The following is a 17,687-nucleotide window of genomic DNA, read 5'->3' on the forward strand; positions in this document are numbered from 1 at the left end:
CATATCAAAAATTCCCTTTACATCTTTTTTTCTTTGACTCATCGATTTACATTGACCCCCTTGCTTTCGGATCTTTATCATTCTTACGAGGATGGACTCAAATCTACTAGACAGTCTCCTTGATTTGGAGGAACAATTCTACAATGAGGGTTATCAGCTAGGTGTCGCCGATGGTGCTGAAGCGGGCTACACGGAAGGCAGTGTCTTCGCTGTGGAGAAGGGATTTGAGAAATTCGTCGAAATGGGACGGCTGTATGGGAAAGCCCTTGTCTGGGCCCAGCGGCTAGCAGATTCCAAACAGGATGGAACATCCCAGGTCACACCTGAAGTCACTCAGCCAGATGCCTTATCTCTGGACCCGTCGATATGCAAAGAGATGCCCAAGATTCCAGCCCATAGTGCTCGTCTAGCACGAAACCTGGCTACCCTGCTGGAGCTTGTTGATCCGGCTTCACTGGATATGAGTAACACCGAGGATGCTGTGAATGATGTTGATGAGCGATTGAAAGGTGCGGCGGTGAAAGCTAAGCTTATTCAACGAGCTATGGGGGGAGAGCGAAGAATCATCGAGTGCGCAGTCCAATGCTAGGGATGTTTCAAAGCCTGGAGATGGAACTGGAAGTATCGAAGATATCAGTTCATTGAACATTCGCCATTGATCCAATAGCTGTATTCGATCGGCTCTCACCTCGTGTTGCCATGCCCCATTTGCAAACGATCCGACTCGGAACTGCCGGAGCTCTTATGCAGAGCTCTTACGATCGATAGTTCAGACAGCAGGACATTCTGTGGAATGCTCTCAAGCTCTACTTTCCACCAATTCTATGGTGGTCAGCTTGAATGCGTTTGTTCTTGGGCAAACCTATATACCCAGAGCGAGCTACACAGCTACTAGTACATCCCATACTAAGTCTTCCACGAGCGGATGGTCAATATATCCAAGTCTCTTTCCGTTCTCTCAATTATCAAAACGGATAGACTGTGTGACAGGACACTGTGGGCAAACCTTTGAAGGGATAAAACTATTCATTGCCAGCTTAACGGCAAATCAAATAGCGCCAACTGGTCAAATCATGTGCACTCAGTACCTAGTCCGACACCTGAGCATACTTCACATACTTGGTTTCAAGTTCCGAACGAGTCTTAATTAGTACAAAAATTTGAATGAAACTCATCGTCAGCAATCATTTGAGAACTCTCGTTACTGTTATTCAATTAGATTTCAAAAATTTGAAGCTTGAAATATGGTAGTATTCTCTTTCTATTCAAGATCATGCATAGCTCATTACATCAAGTAAATATTGGTAATCGTTATAACTTTTGATTTCTTACTTTTGAGTCACATTGAACAATTACTCCAAGCTGCGAATAGCCATAGCCAAGGCACCCTCCTTGGTCTTGTGGCCACCAATGAATCCGCTAGCGTGGACAAAGATAGCACCCTCAGGCAGCTTCGCCTGGCCCGCCTTCTCAGCCTCAGAAGCCAGAACGCCATCCAAGTCCTGGTCACGCACTCCGCGCCAGGCCTCAGGGAGAGGCTTGCGCGAGACGAAGCTACCCTCAGACTCAGAAACGCATTGCACGCGCCACTTAGAATCCTCAGCAGCGCTTTCGGGGTACAGAACATAGTAAACCTCGGAGCTAGCATCGGCTTGCTCGAAGTTGTACAGGTGCTCCTTCCAGGAACACCACCCTGCGGGAAAACGATGATACGGCCAGAGGAGTGAACCTCCTTGCGCGACTGGTACGCATCGCCAACGATGGTACGGGCTGGCAACCAAGAGTTGCAAGCGTGGTGCAGCTTGCGAGCGAAGACGTTACCGATCAGAGTGCTAGCACGACCGAATAGACTGTCCTCATCTTGGGGCTCGCCGGCTGGGCTGGTGGGGTCTGGGTTGTTCATGTCGCCGACAATGGAGGCAAGAGTGACGCCACCATCCTTGAAGCGCTTCTGCAGGTTGGCGGCAGAGATAGCAGCCGGTTCGTAGGCGGAGATACCGTTGTCATTGGCATCAATAGCTTCGATGAAGTCAGTGTAGAGCTTCTCGTACAGAAGGTCGACATCGGGGTGGTCCTGAGGTTGGGAGAGAGATTGGGCAATAATGGCTCGGCCAAAGTGCATGTAAACCAGACCAGCGGAGGAAAGCTTAGTGTTGTGCTGGGGGAAGGTGGTGTCGAAGGTGCGCTGGTGGTGATCATAGCGGTTGGTCTCAGCATCGTAGACACCACCCACATCGACCACAGTGTGGCAGGTTTCCAGCTGGGCAGGATCGCGAGTGCGGATCAACGGGGATCCAGCATAGCTGGGCAACAGGCGGAGCAGATAAACTGCTAGAGCCTCATCAGCATGGAAGTGGCCGCTATGGTTGAGAGCTTGTTAGTTACTTTTTTTTTTTACTAGAGTCGAGCAAGCTTGGTCTCTCAAGGAAGAACACACTTGTGAGTCCCGATCAAGGGAGCAGTCTTGAGCTTCTTTGCAGCGGTTTCAGCCATTTTGAAGAAAGAACGGAATCTGAGCATAAAACTGAGTCCAAAGATTCCGATTATGATTTGCTTGAAGCTGGCTGGTCCAGCTTATCAGCGGGGGGCATTCTATATCGGGAAATCAGGGCTGGGGGGTTTGAAATATCATGTGATCTGATGACAAACAGCTACCTAGCATGTGACTGATGATGAAACAATGATGTCAAAACACTACGCCTTGTTTCATCCCAAAGCATGTTAGCTCAGGGGAAGAACACGTGATATCATGTGATCAAACAAACCAAACAAACCAAACTAACAAATTCAAGTTCCATATGCATTGGGCGATAAACGAGGATATCATGATGGTATTCTTTTTTTTCTCTTTATATTCTTTATATATTCCATTGTTACTTTCTCATTAAGAGAGATATATCCTATTGATAGCCTTTACTATAACTATCAAAATTATACTTCTATTGTCATTCTCTCTCTATGACAGAATATAACGCTCTGACCGCCGAGCCACGACCCTAGTACAACATCACACCTTATAGTACATGTGTAGTGTAATCTCTAAGAACAAAAAGAACTTCAATTTGGATCTAAGAAAGTGAAAAATTTATTCTTTTATTTTTATTCACTCTATTTGATTTCTATTTTCTTAGATTCAGATGTTTTTTTGATCCTTTCATACTATCTTATTACATTCTTTCTCTTACATAGAGAGAGAGACCTTCCCCCCCTTGCCCACGTGAAATCCTGCGATAAGCTCGAGAAGAGAAAAACGAAAATAAAAAAAAAATAACCCGCTCGTGTGCCTCTTCTCCCCTCCTTTCCCTCTACTCACATCTTCAACACCTTTATCCTCACGCGCTCTCGCGCGTCCACTTCTCTAATGTGGCTCTTTCGAGTCTTCTCATCGGCCATCTTCTTGGCCGTCACTGTCTCCTCCATCCCGCTGGCCTTTGACGTGGGCGGGAAGACCTGCGGTCTGGCCTTTTCGCTATCCCTAGCAACTTTCTACTTTCTCTACTCCCTTTTGCGCGTTACCACGCCAGTCTCCTCCAACGTTCGCTCGTCGCTTATCACTGTCGTTCGGTCTACGCAATGGCTCCTCATTCCGATCTTATTGATTTGGGCGCTCAACCGTTTCTCCGTCGATCCGGAAAATAACAGTGAATGGGTGGAGCGCACCTTTAGCGGGACCCGTGCGCAGGATACTTCCATCCAAGAGTGGCTCTTTGGTCGCGGTGGCCTGGTTGAATCTGTCACCTTGGGAAACTGGGATCGACTGCTGCGATGGTCCACTCCGGTGTTCCAGCTGGCTGAGGGGTTCTGTAGTCTGTTGGTCATTCAAGCGGCTGGTCAAATCACCCGATGGCTGGTGAATCGTGGTGGGCGCAGCGATAGCTGGATGGTATGTTTATCTCTCTTTTCTTGTTGCGCATCATCGAAACTTCCGACACTAACTCTGACTCCCAGATCGGTCTCCTCGTTCTATCTGCTACCATCATCTCCAGCTCCGTCTATTTCCTCTGGCGCGTTCTGCAATTCCCTGAGATCTCCAATGTAGATGCTGCCCTTATCGGAGTCTCGATTACCTGTGCGGTCATTCTCTGTGCTTGGGGAATCGGCAGTGGGCGGGGAAATCCAGTGGAGAGCTCTCTACTCTTCGCCTACATTGTCCTTTGCATCTACCAGATCTTCACGGACTACCAGCCATCGTACCCTGTGGAGCAAGTCCCGTCTCCTTCCCAGGCCGGCGACTTTCCCCCGCTTCCACCGATCTTCATGGCATCATACACGACTCTCATGCATGCTCTATCACTCTTGCCCTCGATTATCCATGCTGGATTCAATGTGATCACTGCTGTTTTCAGTGCCGTCACTCCATCGGTTCTAATTTCGCTGGCTTATCGACTACTTGTCCTCTACGCATCAACACGGATCATTCCAGCTGTACGTGAGTCTGGGGCCCGTGCGCTGTCCCAAGAGGCTTCTTTAGAGGACTCTGATGGTGCTGGTCAAGTTCTAGCCTTCCTGAGCTACTTTTCACCATCTATCCTCATCGCGGTTTATACCAGCCTTTTGATGCAACACTTCTCGTCCACTTCACAGGCAATGGGAGGTAGCGGCGAGTGGTGGAGTGTCCAAGGTGCTGGAGGCGGCAATCTCTGGCGCTGGATCAACCTGGCCTGCACCACAGCGCTTTACGCTGTTGAGCTCTGGCTTGGAGAACATAATGATCTCGATAACGGACTAGCTGGTCATTGGAAAACGGATTGAAACCGTACAGGCCTATAGAGTGATCGAGTGGAGGCTGATTTTTGGTATCTCCCATCAAAGATTATAATTTCACTGATCTCCCTTGACAACTGATTGATCTATTCTCCTGGGTTTGAAATTACTTTAAATCCAAGGGACCTGGCAAAGATATCTGCCCTAAACCCCGCAACTGGGTATATTCATCCGGCTACCCTGAGTCCCTTCTCGAAGAGCTAGTCGAGAAATCCGAAATCCGCCCGAGGCCATGTGCCGCTAGTCTCACTTTCGGAGATCATTTGCTTATCTGTCGCCTTGTAATTCATGGTGACCTCGCCTTGCCTCTTTCCAGATGCTATAAATGAGCCTTTCATGGAATACCACACCTGGCCCCAAGGCTCTTGCTCCTCGTCATGTATATCTCGCCTTCATGTTCCAAGAGCCCCTTCAAAAGAACTACCCCCTTGCTTTAGCCTCTACTTTGAGTCCCCTGACGACTTCGTCCTTGTGTTTTCCTTCTTGTTCTTTCTCATGACCCCATGATACCAGCTGCAGTTCCTTGCTATTGCATTAGCTTCCACCACTTCACGTCTGCTACTTATACCCTTGCCCACCATCTTGGCTTAACTACTTCTTTCCTGGCCTATGAACCTGCTCTTTTCCTCTCTCCGTAGTGTCCCACTTGCTTCCAATCTCTGTACATAAGATCCTGGATTCATCGGTTTATCTAGTGGTGTTGTCTGCACCGTGCTTCAATTAGAGAGATCTCTTATTGTCTTATGATTGACTTTTCTAAAGTAGATCTACTAGTACAAACTCCAAGTCCGTTTACCAGTATTGAGGATGGTGGTCACATAAACTGAGAATGATATGATGGATGACTATTCTGCATAAATCAAGGAAAGGGGGAAACCATGGGAATGAATACAAAATAGAATGCAAATATAGACCAGTAAACGCGATGACGAAACTAATCAATGTAGAAAAGCCAAGGAAAAACCAATGCCAACGCGCTGATGTTCCATGGGGATCAATCGACTTGACTTGATCTTTCTTTTCATAAGAAAGATTAAGTCAGTCAAACTTGAGGCCGTAAACCCATTCCACTCCAAAGTCCTTTTATCCTTTTTCGCTCTTTTTTTGATAATTTGTAAAAATGTCATCCTGCATCCTGCATCCTGGTCCTGTCCCGCAGTGTACCTCACCCCCGAGAAAGTCCCCATAGCGCCAGGCTTTTGAACATCCAGCATATAAGAGGTGGTAAAAAAAGAAAGAAAGAAAAAAGAAAGCAAATCCTTCCCAAACACATATGGAGATTGTTAAAAGAAAATCAATATCAAAGAAAAAACAAGAAAATAAAATAAAACCCATGAGATATCCATGCAATGCATCAATTTATCGGTGACTCAACTCAATAGAATCACCGATGAATGGGAACTCCCTCCCGAGCAGGTGGAGGACTCACACTCGGTTCCTTAGGCTCCTTATCCTGGGAATCAGGTCCAGTTGAACCCTCACTAAGACTAGAATTCCGGTGCAGGTACCCCTCTTTAATGGGGCTACGGCTCTGGAATCCGATGGAGCCGGGGTGTCCGCTCAGACTGCCGGGGATCTGTTGACCACCTTGAGCACTAATGCTACCACCGTTACCGGTAGCAGCGGCGGGGTTGTTGGCTCCGGGAGAGGTTGCGGTGAGGTGTGGAATGTTTTCGGGGACTGGGTGGCGGGATCCGATGTTGGTTACGCCGACATCTGAGGCCTTGCCGGCCTTGCTGAGAGCGTAATCTCCAGAGTCGAAGTATTTACGCTCCTATAGAGAATAAGAAGAGAAGGATTAGTGTTTTGTTGGTGTAGGATAGGAAATAGTTGAGGTGGGGGAATAATATAGAACGATGCACGAATGATGGAAATCGCCGCTAATGGTATAGGGGTGGGATCTTACCTTCAGCTTGTTCTGCAGAACATCTTTCTTGTTGGGCATCTTGCCATACATGCGGAATAGACGTTGCTCATCTGGGCTCAGAGACTAGTGGAAATGAGTACTCCATTCTGGAAGGAGGGGCATGTAGTTCGAGGACTCACGCTGATATCGACCTTATTCTGTTGATGAGGATTCATGATGGGCAAGATTGTTGAATTTGAAGAATGAAGAGAGAGAAAAAAACAAATAGATTTGGGGGGAAGAAATCCAGGAGCTTTTTAAAGGGAGGAGGAAGTGGAGAGAGAGAAAGAAAGTTGGGTGCTCGATTTATCGATAACGACTATCCGCGCCCGATGTGAAGAAACTCTCTAAAATGACTAGACTGATTGGTCTCTGTTTTATTTCCACTGAGTATTTTATGGTGATAATTCTTACATATTAAAATAATGTATAAATAGATTTCAATATTGCTAAATAAGAACAAGATATCTATTATTTTGTGGAAGGGAGAAATAAGTACTCATTTTCATTACAACCAGCACTGTACGTCATCAAAACCAGAGCTTCGCCATCTACTATTCACTCAAAGATAATATGCCCATGTGGACAACAATGAACATTTGAACATTTGAAACAGAGATAGAAAAAAAGAACCAAGGGAACCTTACAAGATACAGATCTCTTAACCCATGCATCTCCCTCTCATGAAATCGCTACATTCGCACAAAGAGTTCTACAAATGACCTCGATAAGTGTGGGACCGCAATCCTCTACCAGATTTCCCTCATGATTTTCCCGCAATTTGGCAATTTTTTTTTCTTTCAACCCCAGATTCCTCAACCCCGCCATGACTGATCAGAAGACCAGGGCCTTTGTGGTCGAACACCTAGATCCCGAACTGGGTCCGTGGTCCGCGTTGGAATATGCTTGCATTGCTCGCGAATCGCACGACCGCGGGGCTCGGTTCCTTCTGAGCTCTGTGCCTGCCGAGCTGCAAATGCCCGCTGACCTTGCTGCTACCCGTGGACTGGAGGTCGAGCAGCGTAGTGTCGAGGATGTCTTTGCGCATTGCAAGGAGAGAGTTTGTCTATTGGATCCTTCTGCTACTGTGGAATTGAGCCCCGAGGATGGTGACAACTTTGATGTGTTTTTGTTCGGTGGTATTCTCGGTATGTATGAATATTCACTTGCCCAGGTGGTACCCCGCGGATCATCCTGGGAACTTGAATTTAACCTTGAACTTATGTGGAAATTGTGGGCTAACTTAATGGCTATTAGGTGATGATCCCCCACGAGGTAGGACATTCGAATGAATGGAGAACAGAAACAAGAAACTAACATTTTAGACCGTACTTCTGAACTCCGCAAAAAGGGCTATGTTGGTCGACGTCTTGGTCCTAAGCAGATGACCACTGATACCGCTGTGCGAGTAACTCGCATGGTCGTACATGAGAAAAGTATTTGATCCGCACTGTCATTCAAGTTCTCATTGGTCTGGTAGTTAACCAGCATTTAGTCCCATTGGAGAAGATCAACTATGTTGATTACCCCGAAATTCTGATCAACCAACATGAGCGTACTGAGATGCCCTTTCGCTATGTGACAGATGAGAATGGAGAACCAATCATGCCCGCAGTAAGTGAAGCCCCTGAAAGACATTAATAATTAATAGGATTGTCTGACTGGATTAGGGGATGGTGGATCTGATTAAAAATGATGCCGACAAGGACGTTGGTGATCTTTTCTAAACTGGTTTAATCCTGAAAAACTATTATATAGTCCAGAAAAGAATAAAATAATTCGGCAATTCCCACTTATACTAATACTCCAGAGCCAATGTCGTAGTCTTTATCATCATGATGATGTACTAAGTACATGTAACGGTCTGAAGTATCAACTTGGTTTCAGACTTAAACGCCCATCTTAGGGGTAATGATAGTACATGTGCCAAGTAAATCCATTCTAACTAAATATAGAGGATATCCGAAGTAAGCGTACTCGCATTACAATCCCCCCCCCCCCCGTACTCGTACTAATAGTTAAAATGCGCTCAATGATCCACATCTATATAGTCACTAAAAGAGTAATGGGGCACTTGAATAATGCATGGGGCTGGTGGCGGCTAAAGTATTGTACTTGTATAGTATTGATCATTCGGGTAATTATACACACTTCACCGGTGTATTATTTGTATCTTGGAGTAATATAAATACCATATATAATACATGACGGTCCAGGCCACGCCAGCAAACCCGCTTTGTTCCGCTACTCTTCGAGTCCCTTTCCACTTTTCTACTTCACTCATATCCCTTGATATTTAAGCGAGAAGGGTCGATCTCTCCTATTGCCGTCTTTCGTTCGAACTCCCCTTCATCCTTCGCCATCCTTTTCGGATTCCGATGATCGCTTGATCCCGTCATCTTACGTCCGTGACGGACCTCTCGATAACCCACCTAAGCGCTTCCTTCACTGGAAGGCGTTAACCTGAACGAATACAATAAGGCGAAGCTGTCAGCCCTGGACACTCTTTTAGGATGCTTTTCGTGCCCTCGCTCCCTCGTTCCAAGAGGGGCGGGGCCCTGGCCATGCTATCATGGTCCGCCTCCTTGGTACTAGGCCCAACGCTCGCTGCGGCTGCTTCAGCCGCCGATTACTATGTTCATGATTTACCAGGAGCTCCGGAAGGACCTCTCTTGAAGATGCACGCTGGGTAAGTTTCTAATCAATCTGTACTGTGCCCAGAGAGGGGTTTGCGCCTAACTAAAATCAACTCATTAGACACATCGAGGTCGACCCCGAGACGAACGGCAACCTTTTCTTCTGGCATTACGAGAACAGGCATATCGCGAATCGCCAGCGCACTGTCATCTGGTTGAATGGTGGACCCGGATGTAGTTCTATGGACGGTGCCTTGATGGAAGTTGGCCCGTATCGACTCAAGGATGACCACACTTTGGAATATAACAAAGGATCGTGGGATGAATTCGCCAACTTGCTCTTTGTTGATCAACCTGTCGGCACTGGCTTCAGCTATGCGAACACAAATAGCTATCTGCATGAACTGGATGCCATGTCAGCACATTTTATGATTTTCTTGGAGCGCTTCTTTGAACTGTTTCCCGAATATGAGAGAGATGACGTACGTGGCCCCCAAATGTTTCAAAGGAAACTCACCACTGTTAGGAATTCGCGAAACTGACAGTTTGATTGATAGATATATATCGCTGGTGAATCTTACGCGGGTCAACATATTCCCTACATCGCCAAGGCTATCAAGGAGCGCAACAAGGATGCCGAAACAGATGGACGACAGAAATGGCCGCTGAAGGGTCTTCTCATCGGAAATGGCTGGATTTCACCGGAGCAATACCCCTCATATTTCGAGTTTGCTGAACGTGAGGGCATCATTGAAAAGGGATCGGCTGTATACGAGAAAGTTGAGGCTCAGAACAAGATCTGCCTGTCCAAGTTGGAGACCCCTGGTGCCAAGAACCAGGTCAATATTCGAGAGTGCGAGGATGTTCTGCAAGGCATGCTCCAATATGCCCAGTTCGACGGCCAGTGTGTCAATGTATACGACATCCGGCTGCGGGACTCCTGGCCTTCATGTGGCATGAACTGGCCCCCAGATCTGACTTTCATGGAACCATACCTCCGGCGTGATGATGTGGTCAAGGCGCTGAATATTAACCCCGCAAAGATGACTGGTTGGCAGGAATGCTCGGGTGGTGTGAGCAAGGCATTCTCAGCTAAGAACTCCCAAGCTGCTGGCACGTTGATTCCTGGTCTGATTGAATCTGGAGTCGAGGTTCTTCTGTTCAGTGGTGACAAGGACCTCATCTGCAACCATATTGGAACGGAGACATACATTCATAGCCTGAAGTGGAAGGGCGCTACGGGTTTCGAGACTGCACCAGGTGTCTGGGCTCCTCGTCATGACTGGACTTTCGAAGGTGAACCGGCTGGTATTTACCAACATGCCCGTAACTTGACCTACGTCTTGTTCTACAATGCTAGCCATATGGTTCCCTTTGATGCCCCTCGCCAGACCCGTGATATGCTTGACCGCTTCATGAATGTCGACATCGCTAGCATCGGTGGACGTCCTGCCGACTCGCGTATCGATGGCGAGAAACTGCCCCAAACTTCTGTTGGTGGTCACCCCAACAGCACCCTCGCTGAGCAGGAAGAATTGCAGAAGATCAAGGCAACTGAGATGCACGCCTACACCAAGTCCGGCGAGGCCATCCTCGTGGTTGTTATTATTGGTGTCAGTATCTGGGGATTCTTTATCTGGCGCAGTCGCCGGGGCCACAAGGGGTACCTCGGTGTTAACGAGCGGGATATGGATATGCGTGCTGGGTCTGTCCTGGATCGCTTCCATAACAAGCATTCGCGTGGCGATATCGAAGCTGGTGACTTTGACGAGTCAGAGCTAGATGAGCTGCATTCGCCTGGTCTTGAGCGAGACCAATATGCTGTTGGTGATGTTAGCGATGAGGAGGACCATCGTGCGGACTCTCAGCCCATCGCAAATGGCCATGATGCTCGCAACCCGTTATGATACGAATCGTCCCAATGATTCTGTGTGATGTATTCCATGTTTGAATCTATTTTCGATTTCTCCATTGTTTTAACTTTTCAAGTTTCCTTTTGCTCCTTGCCCATGTTCCTTTATCTGGCTGGGTTACTTGGGATATGCATTTGTACAAAGGCGTATACTTCTGGATCTCCGATAGACTCAAATCAATTCTATGATTTTTCAAGTTGACTTCCAAGTTGATCCTTGGGTATAATCGATGCAGTGTATTTTATGCTCACCACCGTAGTGTCATTCTATATGACTATCATGTAAATATGACTTCGGTCCTTATGTATACATGTTCATCCGTGCAGTGTCCACACCTTAACGCTGCCATCATCTGCGGTTGTAACCAATACCTCCTCATCTCCGTCAGATCCACGGTCTGCTCGCTTAGCCCAGGCAGCGTGGTTAATCTCATATATACCATGTGCACCGTCCACCACCGCAAGAATTGCCCACTCTGTTTGCAGTAGAGTCTTACCCTCCGCAGACTCAGTCTCCATGGCATCCGAGTCAGTCGAGCGAACAACCCGTTCCTCGTAAACGACAATTCGTCCATCCGCACCAACAGATGCTAGAAGACCAGTGCGACGACTCCAAGCAACAGCATATACCGGCAACTCATGCGCATGGGGCAGTGTCGCATCTTCATCCCATGTCTCATCCCCACCCGAAGGTCGAATAATACTCGGGATACCAGTAGTAGCCGAAGACATCTCACCAGGTTGCATCATCTGCTTAGGAAGACGTCTCCAGATCCGAACAGTGCGATCATCCGAGCAAGAAACCAATCTAGGTCCAGAAAGCGCATGCTGGTCCCGCCATTGATTTCTTAAACCCTCGACATCGACACCCTCAGCTGGCAAGATCTTAGGCGCGGATTCCGTTCCCTCCCAATCAACAAACCAAACCGTCCCTTCATGCTTCTTTATACATGCGACTTGGCCCCAATCGTCTAGATCTTCCCGCCAAAGTCGAATTGTATCGTCGTATCCACCACTAGCGAGACACTCTTCAACTGGGTGCCACGCTACACTTTTCACATCTCCACCATGCTCTTGCAATACCGCAACAGTCTCAAAGTTGTTATCGCCATCATCCAGATCTTCCCAGATCCAAATAGACTTATCGCGTGCACAAGTCGCTAGTAACATTCCAGATGGTGACCACGAAACTGATTTCACTTCGCTGTCGTGTCCATCTAGTAGAACTGCGAATCGCCACTCTTCTTCCTCTCCATCTTCGGTTGTCTCTGCATTCGCATTGGACTCTCCGTTTTCTCCAACTCCCCATCCCTCGGAATTCTCGCTACGTCCGTAGCTATCCCATCGTCTCCAGATTCCAACAGTCGCATCAAAGCTACCAGTAGCTAGCACGCTCTCGCCTTGGATATGAGGTTTCCAGGCACAAGTTCGAACACTGCGCTTATGGCCGCCGGTAATGGTGGAAAGGAGTTTGAAGTTTTGCAGTGAGTATACGCGGACCGTCTTGTCGGAGCTGCAGGTTGCGACGATAGGTAAGGTGGGGTGGGGTGCTGTGAGCCATGTTCGCTCCAGAGATGGCGGAGTTAGATCTGAGAGGAGGGTGAGGGTTGGTTTGGCCATGATATAGAAATTATCCCCAGTAGGAATTAAGGATTGAGGGGAGGTAGAAGAGGGTTGAGAATTGGTGGCGGAGGGGAAATTTTAAGTGAGGTTGATACTAGGTATGTGGGGTTACGATTAGATATCGAGATATCGATATGCATAATTTTAATCTCATTATCTACATACGTGACTAGTAGATGAGATTAATATGAGATTGATCCAATTTGATTCAAGTGATCTGTATTCTGTCCAACGCCTACAATTCTTATTGTCATATACATTCCATATCCCAGTCCTGCCAATCTGCCTGTATCAAGCACAATCAAATGCCCAAAGACCAAAATCAGAACAAACAAAACGCAGAAAATGATGAACACCACTCAGAACCATGATATTAATGAAGAACAAAGAAAAATCAAACATGCAATCTTATGAAACGCCATTACTGTGAAGAAACGCCTTCATCATATATGCCCTCATAAACTGTCCCATGGCAAAGCCAATCTACTTCGCGCACTTTCTCTAACTCCTCCACCAGCTGTCCCACCTCACTCACAAACTCGGGCATTCCTGCACCGGCCAGACTTTGACTAGCCGTAGTCGTCGCACGTACTCTCTCCGAAGCACTGGAAGCACTCAGTCGGGAGAGGACATGACTGCGAAGTCGAGAGAGAATCAGCCGAGCTACCGGGTCGGTGAAACTAGATGCGAGGGATGCATTTCCAGAAGACTCGGAGTTCAAATCTCTAGAAGATGATGATCTATCAGAAGAAACCTCGTATTGCACATGGAGGGCATTGTGCGGTGTGGCCGCGGTGCTTGCGGAGGCGACAGGTGCGAGTACTCGGCGGATTGTGGCGGCAAGTTGGGCACTCGCAGCCGGTGGCATGGGATGGGTTGATTCCAAGATAGACTGTACACGGTCCGCACGAATTTCATTGAAGTCTAGGGAAAGAATGCGATCCGCCTCGGGCTTCCATTGCGATCGGGCATCACGCTTCAGCAGATTCTTAGCAGTCAGCAGGATCGATGCTGTGGCTACGATCTGGAAGACCCTGGCATGCAGGCGCTCCAGTCGTTGGTGATCCAGGGCTAAGGTCTCAGGGATCAAGTCCTCTGATACAGTGGCATTGCTGAACACAAGGTCTGCGAGACCGTGGGCATAGACTTTCGTGGTAGATGGACGGGGTTCTCCGTGGATATTCTCTGGATCTCGCTTCTTCATCTCATCAACGATAATCTTTCGATAGGTGCGCCAGAATCGTCGAGTCTTTCCCAGAGAAATTGAGCCATCAGCAACTCCCCGCTCGAATGTGCGCTGTTCATACCCTGGCGCTTCTTGAATCAACTGTGGTGCAGCCATCTGAATCATGAAGTTGGTATGATCGAGAGAGAGCAGATCGATGATGCTCATTAATCTCGCCAACCGGTCAATAGCATCGCCTGAAGTATCGGCTGCAAATGCCGTCACCACGGGATCACGGTATGGTGCACAAAGTTGAGGAAGAATATTGTTCATAAAATCAAAGAAATTATCATACGAGAAAGACCCAGCCTTGCACTGGCTCTCCACTAGCTTTGGATCCAAGACCTCGCTGATGAGCACATATAGAGAATTACCCGGACGCAGGGAGCGCAGCAGACGGTCTTGGATCACAGTGGCCATGGAGACTGTCCAGGCTGTTCCTTGCCCGGCTTCAACATCTTGCCTCATCTGTTCGCACATATGCTCCATAATCCGCTTCCGCGGCTCGGCATATGACGATTCTTCGATTTTGAATTCCTTATTCAGGAGAAGCTCATGTACCAATACCCGGTTCTCAGGCAGAGCTGTGAGTATCTTGGTAAATTGCTCATGCGGGGAAGACCGTTGTTTGTCCAGCTCCTGCAAGACTGCAGCCTCAACATTGTTGAAAGACTCGCTGATAGGAGATGTAACGCTCTCCGTCAAAACATCAGTCGACGATGTTGCGACCTCTGCAGACCGAGGAATAGCCTGCTTAGAAGCAGACCGCTTTCGTTCACGTTTGGCCTTCTTAAGTGCATCCCGAACCATCTGCATGGCACGGTCTGAGCCTGCAAGGCGCTTAAGTCGGGCCAAAAGGAGAATCTGATTCTGTCGAATACCTTCTCGGTAGTCCTCTGCCACGCCACCAGCCGTATCATCCTTAACCGTTTGCCAAATCATTTCCAGTTCGACAAATTGGGCAAGCATGATCTCGATTAGGACTGTTGAATCGTGGGACTTCCAAGCATGAAACGCTGAGAAGAAGACATTGTGCGTTTCACATAATATTTGAAGATCCGCGGTGATTACAGTGGGTGAGCAGCAGCCCGATGACAATAGTGCAGCAACCTGATCAAAGGCTACCAGGAGTTCCCGCGCCTTGGAAATCAGGTCTTGCTCCTGTTCACCGTCCCCGCTCATGACCTCGGTTGGATGGGTGACGATGAGATAGCTGCTGAGGAACGTACGCACAGCGCCTCGTTCACCCAAAGCCCCGCCTTCCAAATCGTTCAGACCACACAAGCGAAGGACTTTGCTCATGGTATCAAGTACGTCCTTGTTTGAGACGAAACGACCAACTTCTTCAAATGGCATCTCCCGAATCCGATCAACTGATAGATTAAGGGTTCGGAATTCTCCCATTACTTTCTTCGCATGATGAGTTCTCCAAACTCGTTGGATCTTTCGAACAGCCGCATCTCGAGTAAGCGATTTAGTCACTGCGCGTGCCATCTTCTTCTCCTCCGCAGCTGGTAAACTGCTAGTACGCTGACGCCGATGGGTTTGCTGATAAAGAGCTCGCCGTTTTTCAGCCTCGACGAATTTCTCTTCCAATTCCAACCTCTGGCGCGCGTATTCCGCAGCTTTCTTCTCCCGCTGATCCTCAGCCTTCTTCTTAGCCCGCTTGACCTGTTCCTCGCACTTGGCGGTAATACCGGCCAGCAGACGTTCCCGGGCTTGTTGGGCAGCCAAAGCCCGTTCTTCAATTTGCAAGTTCCTGGTAGCCGCCTTTGCTAGGGCGGCACGTAATCTGACCTTCTCAGCGTGCAGGGCACGATCAGCCAGCCGTGCCTTGCGTGATTCAAGGATAGATGTACGCCGGAGGTGTTGAGCAATGTGGTCCGTGCTTGATGTGCCATGAGAGGATGCGTTCGAGTGGTGGGAATGTAGGGACGAAACGGAGCTTCTTCGCGACGAGGCGGCGGACGAGCGTCGTACCTTGCTGCTTCGGCGGTAGAATCGGGCAGCGATATGAGGTGGAAGAGTCAGTGGAAGAGTTGCGTCATCAGATAGCATTTCCACATCAGGCTCGGTCATAGAATCCGGGGATAGAGGCGTTGGTCCTGCATCGGGAAGTTGGATTTCTATATCGGAGTTGCGACGCATCATTGTCTAGCCAAGTGGGCACCACTACTGTGGCAGGGTGTTCGGCGGGGCACAACTGATAAGCGATTAGGCGAGGCTATATAGATTTTCCTGTATAGATTCCTCTACACACCTGTGTATCGTCGTGTGCTGAACAGGATTCCAGCTTCAAACAAGAGAATATGTGTACGTTTAGGCCTCAAAGGAGGGACCGGAGGAGCATGCTCTTGCTAAGGTGGCCGGGGTTGCGGAGGGATCCCGTGCTTTGTTTCAAAGTTGGAAGAAGGAGGACTTAGTTCATTTTGGCAGGGAGTAAAGGAGTGATAAAAAGCGACTAAGGGAACGAAAACCGACAGTTCTCCAGGGGATCACGACAGCAGGAGCTGTTGTTGCTGACCAGATGGAATCTAATGGCCGCAAGCAGAAAGACGTCAACGGAGCTTAGCTAAGCGGGCCTCGTGGTGCAAGGAGGTCTTTTCCCTGCTACATACACCTAATATTTAATGCTAGGATCTTATTTCCGGTCTGTTTTCGGCTGATTTACGCGTTGGTCGAGTGTTTCTATATTGAAAGCTAAGAACGTCCTAGGTACGTCATGTTATATGCAGGAATGACCAAATCCATGTGATTGATAATCAGCAGGATATCTCCAGGGCTGTCCAGGTGTATACTGAGTGCACATGGTCGAGTACTTGAATTGACTACTAGAATTGATGCCAAATAAAATTCAGGTAGATTATCACAATTTTTGTGGTTCTAGATATATCAAGTACTACAGAAGGTAACTTGAAGTGGACGGAATTTATGGTAGTATCCTGAATCCAGGGGTTCGCGATATACATAACCTTCACGCGTCACAAGACCCACATGCACTATAAGTACTATTAAGCACTGGCACCGTGACTTGAGGGCACTACTAGCACTTGAGTAACTAGCCTAAACTTATAACTTGAATTTTGTATTTTACATACTACCTAGTTAGTGCTTCAAAAATTCAAGCTCATAAGAACTTTAACATTTTGAAGGTTATAATTTAAGGGGATAACCTATATAGGCCTAAAAAGAGGCCTCTTTTACTACTTGGGTGCCTGCACTCGTATTGACCGCCCTGAGGAGAGGGGCAGAATCAGCCTACTATCCCCAGGCCATAGGGCTGCCCAGGTGCCAGTTGGCTATACCCAACTTTAAATATGTAGCGGCTAGCCTTCCTTCCACTCCAGGTAACCCCGTAGGTACTTACATACAAAGAGGTGTAGGTCACCGGTCACATGTAGATACTCCTGACTGAGCCCTGTCCAGGTATACTTAAGTATGTGAACATCTCAAGTGCTCTGTCTGAGAGGATGTGAATACACCTAGCCAAGCACTTCCCGAGGTCAGTGCTGGGGATATTGATGCCTTTCCCAATTTCGCTGCTATAGTTGTTGGACCTCAGGACCACGCCCACTGGCAGGTGGTCCACACGTTCCCTGTAGATATCCCCTTCACTCTCTC

General features: G+C 48.0%; 8 protein-coding genes across 8 annotated transcripts; 4 read left to right on the forward strand and 4 right to left on the reverse strand.

Moving 5' to 3' along the window:
- Positions 1-91: 91 nt before the first annotated feature.
- On the forward strand, positions 92-589 carry N7483_011482 (Yae1 family protein; the record flags this gene model as incomplete). The annotated part of the gene is made up of 1 exon (XM_057094909.1): positions 92-589. One exon carries the CDS (start codon positions 92-94, stop codon positions 587-589), a length of 498 nt encoding a protein of 165 aa, XP_056940880.1.
- Positions 590-1,352: 763 nt separating this feature from the next.
- N7483_011483 (MYG1 family protein) lies at positions 1,353-2,493 on the reverse strand (the record flags this gene model as incomplete). The annotated part of the gene is made up of 3 exons (XM_057094910.1): positions 1,353-1,651; positions 1,693-2,360; positions 2,438-2,493. 3 exons carry the CDS (start codon positions 2,491-2,493, stop codon positions 1,353-1,355), a joined length of 1,023 nt encoding a protein of 340 aa, XP_056940881.1.
- Positions 2,494-3,361: 868 nt separating this feature from the next.
- N7483_011484 (ICE2 family protein) lies at positions 3,362-4,752 on the forward strand (the record flags this gene model as incomplete). Its single annotated transcript, XM_057094911.1, has 2 exons — positions 3,362-3,883; positions 3,949-4,752. The coding sequence occupies 2 exons, from the start codon at positions 3,362-3,364 to the stop codon at positions 4,750-4,752; spliced, it is 1,326 nt and encodes a 441-aa protein (XP_056940882.1).
- Positions 4,753-6,148: 1,396 nt separating this feature from the next.
- Positions 6,149-6,846, reverse strand: N7483_011485 (endosulfine family protein; the record flags this gene model as incomplete). Its single annotated transcript, XM_057094912.1, has 3 exons — positions 6,149-6,538; positions 6,671-6,754; positions 6,811-6,846. 3 exons carry the CDS (start codon positions 6,844-6,846, stop codon positions 6,149-6,151), a joined length of 510 nt encoding a protein of 169 aa, XP_056940883.1.
- A 650-nt stretch (positions 6,847-7,496) lies between these two features.
- N7483_011486 (SAM-dependent methyltransferase) lies at positions 7,497-8,397 on the forward strand (the record flags this gene model as incomplete). Its single annotated transcript, XM_057094913.1, has 5 exons — positions 7,497-7,818; positions 7,928-7,945; positions 7,996-8,106; positions 8,166-8,284; positions 8,341-8,397. 5 exons carry the CDS (start codon positions 7,497-7,499, stop codon positions 8,395-8,397), a joined length of 627 nt encoding a protein of 208 aa, XP_056940884.1.
- Positions 8,398-9,183: 786 nt separating this feature from the next.
- Positions 9,184-11,213, forward strand: kexA (serine-type carboxypeptidase kexA; the record flags this gene model as incomplete). The annotated part of the gene is made up of 3 exons (XM_057094914.1): positions 9,184-9,359; positions 9,428-9,788; positions 9,864-11,213. 3 exons carry the CDS (start codon positions 9,184-9,186, stop codon positions 11,211-11,213), a joined length of 1,887 nt encoding a protein of 628 aa, XP_056940885.1.
- Positions 11,214-11,533: 320 nt separating this feature from the next.
- Positions 11,534-12,838, reverse strand: cia1 (iron-sulfur cluster assembly protein CIA1; the record flags this gene model as incomplete). Its single annotated transcript, XM_057094915.1, has 1 exon — positions 11,534-12,838. One exon carries the CDS (start codon positions 12,836-12,838, stop codon positions 11,534-11,536), a length of 1,305 nt encoding a protein of 434 aa, XP_056940886.1.
- Positions 12,839-13,262: 424 nt separating this feature from the next.
- Positions 13,263-16,217, reverse strand: N7483_011489 (IQ calmodulin-binding motif domain protein; the record flags this gene model as incomplete). Its single annotated transcript, XM_057094916.1, has 1 exon — positions 13,263-16,217. One exon carries the CDS (start codon positions 16,215-16,217, stop codon positions 13,263-13,265), a length of 2,955 nt encoding a protein of 984 aa, XP_056940887.1.
- Between the last annotated feature and the right edge of the window lie 1,470 nt (positions 16,218-17,687).

This window comes from Penicillium malachiteum (assembly GCF_028827825.1).
Source record: "Penicillium malachiteum strain IBT 17515 chromosome Unknown utg000005l:1.0-9002435.0:326005.0-9005861.0, whole genome shotgun sequence".
In the NCBI taxonomy this organism is placed as follows: Eukaryota; Fungi; Ascomycota; class Eurotiomycetes; order Eurotiales; family Aspergillaceae; genus Penicillium; species Penicillium malachiteum.